The 12,572-nt window shown below is 39.4% G+C and overlaps 1 protein-coding gene across 2 annotated transcripts in view; it reads right to left on the bottom strand.

Moving 5' to 3' along the window:
* Positions 1 to 237: 237 nt before the first annotated feature.
* tbl1xr1a (TBL1X/Y related 1a) overlaps positions 238 to 12,572 on the bottom strand; it is a 176,176-nt gene continuing 163,841 nt past the window's right edge. For both annotated transcript variants that reach the window (XM_072255328.1, XM_072255327.1), the window contains one exon: positions 238 to 3,442. In XM_072255328.1, the coding sequence (XP_072111429.1) occupies positions 3,416 to 3,442 (27 nt within the window). In that variant the 3' untranslated portion in view covers positions 238 to 3,415. The remainder of the gene's footprint in view (positions 3,443 to 12,572) is intronic.

Here is a 12,572-nt window from a genome sequence, read left to right as displayed (position 1 = left end):
TTTGGTTGATAGCATAAAGGTGCTGAGCAGGCTGGTCGACATTTCAGGGATCTTGATACTAATACGTTAGCACACAGAGCCTCAAATCAAACTGACATTTTCTTCTATAATATTCCTTAATGGGCTAGAAATACAGTTAACAATTAAATTACTGTTATTAACTTTTAACATACAAGAGTTTACTTTAATTATGCTAATGTGAAGCCTGATATACAAAGTCCAAAACAACAACAATAATGTAATATCAAAATATATTTTATTCTGGACCTAATTTTGATCTGATGCAAATTATGGTAGTCAGATTGATACGATGCAAAGGGAAGCTGAAACAGAAAATGTGCCTTGGCGGTGATACTTGAGGTGTGGAAGGACGGTCTGGAGAGGTGGAGAGCGGGGAGGTAGGAGGGAAAATCATTAATGTAATGCGGAACCTAAATACATCATCAGGTGATATTTACATGGTCCAGGACAGTATGGTACATCAAAATATCAGTCCTTTTAACAGGTACAAATAAAAACAGAACAATAAAGAGTTCAAAGAGTAGAAAAAAAACTTCCATGGCCTGGTTTACAGGTTCACAATTTTTTAAATTCTGAATTTGTGAGAACTGTAGAAATGATGCAGACATGTCAATCCAGTGCTAGAGTTGCAGCTCTATCCCCTGAAATCATGACCTAAGTTAACCACTCTTACGCACTGAATGCATCAAATGCTGTCTTCACCAACCAAAACACCTCACTTGCTTCAACTATCTAGTCTCATTTGCAGCCCCTCCTAAAACAGCACTTGCAAAAGGTACAAATGAGCAACAGTTATAACAGTATATAATGGTTTGACAAAGGGGGGTAATTTTTAATCCATATTATATGTATGATAATTTCCAATAGTAAGCATCTTATGTGTAATAGTTACTAGTTTTAGGTAGTTCAAACAGCACTGTATGGTCATTATTTTGGTGCTTTGAGTTTCCTCAAAGTCCCAGCTATGAATAGGAACCTTACTTAGATCATTGAAGTCCATATACCACAACAAATAATAACAAATGTGTGTCAAAAATAAAAGTATTGTCATCCATTCAACAGCCAATACAAAAACTAGTTCAGATAAATCCCCATCTTTTGATGACTGCTGCCCCAGATTTTAATGGTTAAACCTGACCAAGTCTGGTTGAAGTAACTGCCAACCTCTTGTAATTTTCCAATTTAAAAGTATGCAGTTAGATTTTTAAAAATCCAGAACTATTCTTACAACCCTGCCTTCAGTCGTTATAAAACTGTAACCAGAAAGCTATACCTTTTTATCCATTTTTTAAATGCTTCTGGCCTGTTTACCACTTGCACCCCACAACAAATATGCCACTGATGAATGAATGCACTTTAAAACATTTAAATGAAAACTTTTAACAGCTTAATTAAAATAAGCTAGGGCTCATTCATTCAAATGAACATTCTTTCAATTATCAGTAATAAATGCCCCACGCATTATGTTGACTGGTGGGAGGGAGGGAAATACATTTTTTTCTTTAACTTGAACTTCACGATGAATCTATAATATGCTTGAGAGAAAGATAAAACCAGTCTCATTCATCACCTTAATATGAAGCAACTTAAAAGAAAAAGGCCAGGAAAATAATAGTCAATGGGCTTATCTATTATAAATGTGTAAAGCTGCCTATTCATTTATTACCATTTGTTTAAGCCTACCGAATTCAGTGGCCATTTTAGAAATGCAGATAACGTAGAATTTCTGCATTTTCAGCAGCTATGTGATTATTCCAAGTTATCTATGATTACTTGTATCAACAGACTTCTTCAAAGACAACAAAATCTGAACATTTCTGTAGAAATTCTTAGTCATGTTTCTTCTTTCAAAAAAAAAACTAGCCTTGCACTTTCAATGAGCAGGAAAACAGACCAAGTTTGAAGAGGTGGTATAAAGCCTTTGCAACAGTAATCATTATTCATTGTTCTGTTACTGCATGGGATATGGGAAATAGAAGAATACTTTTGTTAAACTAACATCTTACAATGCATTAAATCCAAGAATTTGAAACCTCAAACGTCTTTTCTTCACGTGAAAAAGTAATTGAGCGTTTTGTAGCAGAAATATTTATTTAACCACTTCATCATCTGAAGAAGGGTCCCCTGAGGTTTAAAAGCTCAGATATGCTTTACTTTATAGTATAATATACTTTTATTCTAAAAAGAAGCTATTGCAACTATATTACCTGTACTTTACTGAATAACCCAGCAAGTGCAAGTACTTTAGAGGGCTGATCTGAGATAAACCCATGTGTAATACATGAGCACCAAGGAAAGAAAATTAAAGCAAAGTCAACCCTTACTGTAGCATTAACATAAAAAATTATGCCTGCCTGATTTCTGCCCTATGACAGAGGGGCTTTTACCTCATTGCACTGGATAAATTTTAAAAACATTGCTTATGATATCAGTCTTAATACTGGAAACTTGCTGTGAAATTTGTGCCTGTCATTCTACCAAATAATAAGTAGAACAACAGCAATAATTCTCTATCCAGAAAAGTTATCTTCCAAAATTCTTTAAGCTGCTCTATCAATAGTGCACAATCCAACCATATGCAAACTATGGTCTTAAAGCAATGGGATGCATCCCTGCATTGATTCTTTCTTTGTGCCCATTTGTTTAATTCTCATAAATCGGCAGAAAAACGTCCCCATTGGGAAATTACTACATTTAGCCACACCACCTGTAAACCACTGCTTGTTATCTATGATTGATGTACAATGAAACTAATTTTAGACTGAATTTTGGAGCAGTTTTACATTTCCTCACATTAGTTGGTGAGCCACAAAATGTACCAAAAACATACTAAATACACTGTCATTCTTCTTATAGTATCCATAAAAAAGTTTTTTTCTAATTGTGTGTTAAGTGTCAGTAGGAAAAAAATAAACAAGATACAGTCACTCTTACATCATGCAACTGTAAACTAAAGTGAAAGAACAATGTTTAAAAACAAGGGAACAAAGTATTTGCTGCTGATTTAAAGAAGCTGATATGTCTGCACACAGATCTGCTGAACTGCTGACAAGATAACTCATTCTACATAGACTCTGGCCAAAAAAAAAGACGACTTTTTTTTGTCCTTTGATTATCTCCCCATTTTGGTACACATATGGTCTCAAGTCTGTTTCAAGTTGTTTTACGTCTTCAAGAAAGGTTGACTTTTCTTTGTGGATGGAACTTCCAGCATTAAGCAGTCAGGGTACTCTTCACATCAGGGCTCAGTTGTCCTGGGTTTTGCATTCTGACTCGTTTTGCCTGTAGTGGACTGGCCATGGTTCAAGTGAGACTGTAGCAGTGCATGGGGCAGGGACAGTCATTTTGGCTATGTACACATTCATTGTCGGTCCATGGCTTCCAGCTAGCAGCGCTATTTCCGCAGATCTAACACACAAACCTTTGAGAGAAAATTGAATATTTAAAATCACTTGGTAGCATTTATTGAATCAATACAAGTTCACTATTGCCAGCTGTACCACAGAACACTACAGCACAGAAAACAGGCCATTCGGCCCTTCTAGTCTGTGCCGAAACTTTATTCCACTAGTCCCATTGACCTGCACCCAGTCCATAACCCTCCAGACCTCTCCCATCCACGTATCTATACAATTTATTCTTAAAACTTAAGAGTGAGCTCGCATTTACCACATCAAATGGCAGCTTGTTCCACACTCCCACCTCTCTGAGTGAAGAAGTTCCCCCTAAACCTTTCCCCTTTCATCCTAAAGCCATGTCCTCTTGTATTTATCTCTCCTAATCTAAGTGGAAAGAGCCTACTCGCATTTACTCTGTCCATACCCCTCATAATTTTGTAAACCTCTATCAAATCCCCCCTCATTCTTCAACGCTCCAAGGAATAAAGTCCTAACCTGTTCAACCTTTCCCTGTAACTCAACTCCTGAAGGCCCGGCAACATCCTAGTAAATCTTCTCTGCACTCTTTCAATCTTACTGATATCCTTCCTTAGTTAGGTGACCAGAACTGCACACAATACTCCAAATTTGGCTCACCCCTATGAATGAGATTTGTATTTACAGAAACTCCAACTATTAAAGCATTGAATATAATTATTTAAATATGCAATAAATGAAACTATTCTCTTTGAGTATTAATAAATAGAAATGGAATGAAACAGTAGGCTACAACACAGAGAATAGCCTTCTAAGCCATTCTATATGGAACTGATTACCAGTCTCCATATTGCCAAGTGGAATAGCCTGAAATGCTCTAACGTTATGCATGTTATTCTAATTTGAAATGGACCCTCAAAGCAAAACTATCTAAAATCTAGAATCTTGATAGCAGGATTAAGCTACTGCTTTAAATTGTGAAGATGACATAAAGGTTACGTTAAAGCACATTTTTAATGATTTTAAAGTTTAAGGAGGAATTTTTAAAATGTGGTTTCAGAAATTGAGAGCCCTTGGAAGAATTTAAATACATGTTAAATATTAAATTTAAGAAAATAGGCAATTGACTGCCAACACACTTTAGCAAGCATAGATGTAATCAGCAAGTTAAGCTTGATGTTGGATTAGATACAAGTCAGCAAGGTTTTGAACGTGCTGAAGTTAAAAGGCTGCAGGATACAAGTTGGCTAGCTACATAAAAACGTTCAACGCAGAATTTGGCAAGTACGAGAATCTCAGGCAGATTAAAAAAGGGCCCAGAGAAGGAGAAGTAGAAATGGACTTAAATGGCAATTGTACAAGTAAGGTTGGAAAGGCAATTTGAAAATAATGTCATAGCCTGAGATACTGGCCACTGAGAGGAATGAGAGTTGCTGGGAAGAGAATGGAATTTGTGATAGAGCAAAGAAAGGCAACTTTAAATTTCTGTTTAGTTCGAAGATATTACAATCATATTCCTGATGTTGCATTAAGAATCTAATAGCACTAGAGAAGTGGAAGGATCCCATGCAGGACTCAGCCTTGCGGGACAGCTACAGAATGCAGACCTCCCAACATCACAGATCCAGCTTTGTACCATATCACTTTGTGCACTCTCAGGTTTTAAAGTTAAAAATTGGCGAAGGATAAACTGCTGAATGTGGTAGAGTTTCAAATATCTACCACTTTCATAAAAATACATCCCAACCTCTCTCTTTATGAGCTTGCTCTAATTTTTAGGATGTGATGCGATTTGAATCCAACACACTTCAACCAATGGAAAATTTATCCTCATCCGCCCTCTTAATTATTTTTAAAATCTTTAATCAATCGCTCCCTAAGCTTCTTTGGTCGTTCATTTTATGAAAATATGCAAGAGTAGCAGAAGGAGCTACTTGGTCCTGTAATTTATTCTCTTTCACATTTCTATTAATTATCTTGATTCTTTTGACTCATGCCTAGAGTAGGAGCTAATTTATTGTAGTCAATTAACATACCAGAAAATCTTTGGTATGTGGAAAGAAATCAGAGTATTCAGGAAAAATCTTGTGGCCAACAAAGCTTTATAAAACTGCAGCAACTCTTATCCTCAAATCCACCTGCAATAAATTCCAACATGTTATGCACCTTCCTAACATCTTGATTATACCTGCATGTTAACTTTCAGGGATTCATGTATAAATCTATCACCATATTTAAAAAATTATCTGTTTCTCTATTGCTGCCACCTAAATGGATAGCAGAATATCTTTCCTCACAGCGGAGGCCACTTCTGCTGCGAGCTACATTCTAAAATATGGTGAGTGCTGTTATAGTAACTTAGTGCTGTTCTTGCAATTTAAGACAAAGCTAGTGCCAGACAGGGAGAGATCCAACAGGGAATAAAGACTGAGTTACAGGAAAAGCGAGAGAAAAACAGAAGAGTTTTCAAAAAAGAGGCATTTGCTCATAAAAGGGCAAGGAAGTGATTGGTTAGCTGATATGAGCAACATCAAGGGAAGTAGTTGGTGTTACTGTTGCGTGTTTTTTTTTAACAATTTATTGCTGCCAAATAAGTTAATCTAATAACAGGCACCTCAAACCCATGGAATCCAGAAGTGATGCTATATAAAAACTCCAGGACATTTCCTATGCACCACAGGTTTAGGAAGCAACATCAGTTGAAGGACATTGAACTCCATATTTTGGAACAGGCAGCAGCTATTTTCATGGCAGCCTACTCATGGGCCCACATCCTTTTCCTGACTGAATTCACAATCTCTCTCGTCTTCCAAGATTCTCTTAGCTTACCGTCCTTAATTTTCCACCTACTTGAAACATTGTGGTCCTGAACTCTAATTAGCTGACCCTTAAACAATTATCAACCCAGATGTAGTCTTGTCCCATAACAGTGGCTCCCAATTAGCACATTCTAGCTCCTGTCTAATAATGTTCTAATCCGCTCTCTCCGATTTAGTAATTCTATTCCCAAAATGAAGGGCCAGTCACCACACCGGGCCTATTTCCCAAAATAAGGTCCAATTTATCCCTCCTCCAGTTGGACTAAACACGTTTCAAGAAACCATCTTGGATGCACCAGAGAAATTGTGCCCCATGAACCTGTTGCATATGAAATGCCTTCCTTCAACAGCCAAAGAAGATTTTCTCCCCAGTTTAATTACCATTAAGACAATGAATTATTATTTGTCAACCACAAATAAAAAGTAGGTAACATTAAACATTCAAAGCTGAAGCTGTGATAGATGAAAATTCATTTTATGTGTCATAGGATTAACTTGGAGTCAACATCATGCATAGACTAAGTCTGGAGTCAGTTCCAGGCATAGGGAGAGAGGGGAAGTTTAGATTAAATATAGGTCAGGGGGCCATTAGTTAGAAGAGTAGTCAGGCCAGAGTCTGGTGGCTTAAGAATGTAAACTGGTAAAGAATTAACCAAGAGCTAGTAGAATATGACCAAGGTTCAATAATATTTGTATATTGGCTCTATATATTAACAATGCCTACCAGCAGATGCTGGTGAAACAATAATAATAGAAGTGAAATTCAGTCTTAGGACAGCAAAGATTGAGACAGTGCAGATAACAATCAAATTAATAAACACCAAGAAACCAATTCCACTTCATACAGCAAAAAAGTAGTAATAGAAAATATTTGAATGCAGGATCAACAGAAAGGTTACAAAGAGGAATGAACAAGAAGCAGCAAGATCTTTCAATAGTAAGTAAGAAGCATCTCGTGTAGTATGAGATTCATCAGGAATCCTGTAGAGACAGCCTAGCAGTGAACTGTTAGAACTCTGCACAAGTGTTTATTCCATTGCATTAACGTGTAATTGACATTTCAATATTCCTTAAAATAAATACCATGAATGCTGCAGATCTGAAATAAACAGAAAATGCAGGAAATATAAATCGAGAACAAACTGCAGAAGCCCTGGTTGAGATATATACATCATTAGCCAAGAGGCAAGGTACTAAAGAACAGGACAGTGGCTGATGTTATGTCTTTATAATGTCTGCACATGAAAATCTGGGAACTATAGACCATTAAGTTGAACATCTGTGATAAATTACTGGAGGGGACTCTGAGGGACAAGACACGTGTGCACATGGAAAAACGGGTTGATTAGGGATTGTTAGCAAGACTTTGTGCATGGGAGATCATGTCTCAATGATTTTACTTGAGAATTTTTTTGAATAAGTAACCATGAAGGCTGATCAGAGCAAGATTCTGCATGGTAGGCTGATATGGAAAGTTTGATCACACAGAATCCAGGGAGAGCTGGCTTGATGGAAGGAAGCATGGGTTGAGGCTGTTTCTTGGATTGGAGTCTCAAAAACTAATGGTAAGCATTAGGGGTAGGTGCTAGCCCCATTATTTGTTATTTTATATCAATGATTTGGGTGAGAATGTACAAAGGATAGTTAGTAGGTTTGCAGATGACACGAAAATAAGTAGTGGCACAGTAAAGCTGGATAACTGAGTTTAATTCACATAAGTGTTACATTCTGAGAAGACAAATCAGGATGGGGCTTTCACAGTGAATGGTAGGGCCTGGGGACTGTTGCAGAACAGTGAGATCTGGGAGTAAAAATAGATGGTTTCCTGAAAGTGCACTCACTGGTAGAGAAGGTGGTGAAGAAAGCTTCTGGGTTGCTAGCCTCCATCAGTCAGGGCACTGAGTATAGAATTTGGATGTTACATTGAAATTTCATAAAAATGCTGGTGAGGCTGCATTTGGAATATTGAGTTTAGTTTTGGTCACCCTGCTACAGGAAGGATGTCATTAAGCAGGAAAGAGTTCAGAAAAGATTAACGAGGATGTTGCCAGGACTCTACAGATTGAGCAGGCTAGAACTTCTATTCATTGGAGCATAGGTGAATGCATATAATCTATTTCCCAGGGTGGGGGAAATCAAAAACTAGAGGTTATAGGTCTAAGGTGAAGTGGGGGGTTCAGGCAGATGGGCTCATTGGCCATGGCTGGCAGCTTATGTAGGATGAGAAAAACTCTAAACTCAAACCTCTACTGCCTTGTGCCTATACCCACTCATGGGGAAGGCTTCGGGAGGAAACCCTGAGGAAAAATCCAGAACTAGGATCCCTAAAGCAGTCCTGTGTTGAATTCAACGCTGACTGGCAGCTCCTGCAAAGCTGCTGGTGCCAAACTGTATCAGAATCTGCTGTTCTTTTGGATTCATTAGCTGTGTGGAGAAGGAGAGCCTGCTGTATGGGCAAGAGCTTGCACTCCATATTGAACTGCCCTGGCTTGTTGTATCACATAGACAGATGGGACGCATCATCAGTGGTCGACCCTGACCAACGGAGAGCCCCTCTGAAGGGGAGAGATTTAACAGAAACATGAGGAGCAACATTTTTCACTCAGAGGGTGGTCTATACTTGGAGTGAGCTGCAGAGAAAGTGGTTGAGCCAGTGGTTGACAACATTTAAAGGTACTTGAAGCAGCACATGGATAGAATAGGTTTAGAGAGTTATGAGCCAAATGGGACGAGTTTGAATGCACACCTTGGAAAGCATGGGCTGGTTGGGTTAAAGGAACTGTTTCTGTGCTGTGTGATTCTTTAATATGTTGATTAGGCAGCTTCGGTGGAGAGAGAAAGGCAGTTAGCATTTTTGAACTGTTGAAAAATATTTGATTTGTCTCTCTTCAAGACGCTACCGGTGCAGAATATTTGATTTTACTTCAGGGTTCTGTGGGTGATTTTATTCTATAAGATTTTCACTATAGCAGCAAGCACCTGGTCATCTGAAACACATCTGAAGTTATGCTCACGTTTTCAACTCTACAAGTTCATCAGGCACTTGTTTAACTGATGATGCCATTACCTCAATTCTAGCCAGCAAGGAGATGTTGAAAACCAGCCTGAGCAATCAAATTATTGCAATGGCAAAGCAAGTCCTTTACTTTCTTTATAAAAACTCAGAGATTTTCAAGGAAATCAGAAAGGGCTATCAGTGTCATGTCATCATGTAGTTTACACTGAAAAATTAATATCTTGTTCAGTTCCAGACTGTTAGCACATAATGATTTAGTAGCTAACTTCGATACCCAAGCTTAAATAGCTTTGATATCCCATGATGGTTTGAAACTTTAGCTGTGCAAGCCATCCGGATTTTTAACAGTTCCTACACATAATTAAAATGCTGGGAACTGGGAGCTTCTCTTCTGGTTAAATTGGAAGTGCAATCAGTACAGCACTTGGGGCAAGGTAATTCATCTCTGAAGCTTTACTTCCCACTGCAGTCCCAACTGAGTGAGTGTAACATTTGCTGTGAAATTCATATTGAAGAGATACCCTAACAAATTATTTCAACACAAATCATCAAATTACCTCCAGTTTGGTGGGTGAGTTTACTCTTCAAAGCTCATCATCATTTTATTCAGAAAAATGCTTTTCTCTGAACATGGCACAAGTTAATGTTTACAAAAGATTATGTACGAGGGGTGATTGATAAGCTTGTGGCCTAAGGTAGAAGGAGTCCATTTTAGAAAACCTAGCACATTTATTTTTCCTACACTTAAACACTTAGTCCAGCAGTCGTGGAGCATACAGATCTCTTCTTTGTAGAAGTTGATGTCTTGGACCTCCAGAAGTGGTCCACTGCAGGGGTGATTGATAAGTTTGTGGCCTAAAGTAGAAGGAGATGAGTTATTAACTTCAAACTTTCTGCATTTTCACTCAGAATTGAACTGCACATGCATGTAACGACAGCTGTATAACTCATCTCCTTCTACCTTAGGCCACAAACTTATCAATCACCCCTGCTGTGGACCAGCTGGAGGTCCAAGACGCTCTCGTTACATGCACGTGCAGTTCATCTCTTCGAGTGATAATGCAGAAAGTTTGAAGTAATAACTCATCTCCTTCTATCATAGGCCACGAACTTATCAATCACCCCCGCTGTGGGCCACTTCTACAAAGAAGGGATCCGTATGCTCCACAACCGCCGGACTAAGTGTGTACATGTAGGAGGGGACTATGTTGAAAAATAAATGTGCTAGGTTTTCTAAAATAGACTCACGAACTTATCAATCACTCTTCGTATGTCCTATAATTTTGAAAGTACCTAAAGAGAAGCACTGTCAGCAAGTATGGAGGACAGAAATAGACTGTGAGTGAACAGCAGTGGAGGCTTTGAGTGGAATTGAGTTTTAAGGATATTGAGATGTATCTCACAGCCAAAATAAATTCAAAAGGAGAGAACATTAAAATAAAGTCATTGAAGAGATATGACACAGGAAGCACCCATTGGTTTTGTGCTGGTCAAAAAGGTTGCACAACCTGCTCAGGATTAGACAGATAGTAATTAACTTGTTGCAGACTTTGCTTGGTAAATAGTAAAGCAAATTGTAGAAACAGTTAAAGCTATTATTTCAATCTTATTAACAAACTCAGACATGAGCTCTTCATCTTCACTTCAGTGACAGTAGAGGGGCCAAGACAATAACTGGGAGATGAGAGATAAATATGGACAAAGGCTTATGCCTTTGTGAATACACAGCTCCTCCGCAGAGTGTTAAGTGCACCAAGTTTCTGCAAGTTCACATCACAGATGACCTCACCTGGTCACTTAATATCACCTCCCTGAAAAGGAAGGCACAGCAGCATCTCCACTTCCTAAGAAGGTTGAGGCAAGCAAGGCTCCCCCCCACCCCCCCATCTTAACTGCATTTACAGGAGCACCACTGAGAGCACCCTGGCAAGTTGTGTCTCCATCTGGTATGGGAGCAGTTGAGCATTGGACCAGAAGTTCCTACAAAGAACTGTGAGAACAGCTGAGCGGATCACAGGGGTTTCACTACCATCTGGGACATTTTTTCAGGAGCGCTGCATACGCAGGGCCCTCAGTATTATTAAGGATCCCACCCATCCAACCAGCATCGTCTTTGACTTTCTACCATCAGGCAGGAGACTATGATGCACAGAAACAAGAGTGGCCAGGATCAGAAAGGGTTTCTTCCCCCAGACTATTAGGCCTTAGGACTCCCAGCCACATTGTATTCGAAGTGTTACTGCTTAATCTGTTCCGTACCTTACAATATTTAATATTGTTATTTGTGTGCGATTCATCTGTAGGTTTTATCCAGCACATTTTCAATCTGAGTCTCAGTCTGGAAATGGTCCCCACTGTATGGAAAACATCATGTGTGGCCCCAGTACCCAAAAAGGACTAACCAAAAGTCCTGAATGACTATCCTCCAGTGGCCCTCACCTCACACATCATGAAGACACTAGAGGCTGGTCCTGGCCAGATCAGCCCTCAATCACCTACAGTTTGCCTACCAGGAGCACATTGGAGTCGATGATGCTGTCATCTACCTGCTGAACACAGCCTTGGAACCCCCACTTGGATAAGCACTGTGAGGATCATGTTTTTTGATTTCTCAAGTGTCTTCGATACAACAGCCCTCATTGCTAGGGGAAAGGCTCCATTCAATACAGGTTGGCACTTCCACTGTATCCCAGATAATGGACTACTTGACTGGCAGACCACCGTTTGTGCGGCTTCAGAGCTGTCTGTCAGATATGGCTATAAGCAGCAATGGGGCCCCACAAGAGACTTGTCCCCCTTCCCATTTACACTGTATACCACGGACTTTAGATATAACACCGAGCCACGTTGTCTGCAGAAATTCTCTGATGACTCAGCAATAGTTGGGTGTATAAAGGGAGGACGGGAGGAAGAATACAGGGCCGTGATAAAGGACTTTGCCTTACTGATGGTTAGCTGCGGATGATTCACCTTGCACCATTTGACAAAGGAGATGGTGATGGACTTTAAGACTAAGCTTGCACTGTTCTGTTAGGTAATGATGGTGAGGACCTACGAATAACTGGGGGACTGCACCTGGACGACAGGCTTGAGTGGAGCACCAACACAGAAGCTGTGTACAATAAGGGCCAGAGTCACCTCTATTTCCTGTGGAGGCTGAGGTCCTTTGGAGCAGACCTATCCTTCACATGTTTTACCAGTCTGTTGTCACCAATACAATCTTCTATGCAATGATGTGCTGGGGCAATGGCATCAACACGGGTGATGCCAACAGGCTCTATAGACTGATTAGAATGGCAGGCTGTTATAGGAGTCAAACTGGATACACTGGAGGCTGCAGTA

This window comes from Mobula birostris, chromosome 4 (assembly GCF_030028105.1).
Source record: "Mobula birostris isolate sMobBir1 chromosome 4, sMobBir1.hap1, whole genome shotgun sequence".
In the NCBI taxonomy this organism is placed as follows: Eukaryota; Metazoa; Chordata; class Chondrichthyes; order Myliobatiformes; family Myliobatidae; genus Mobula; species Mobula birostris.
The sequence above is the reverse complement of the archived record's forward strand: the minus strand, read 5'-3'. Positions and strand labels throughout refer to the sequence as shown.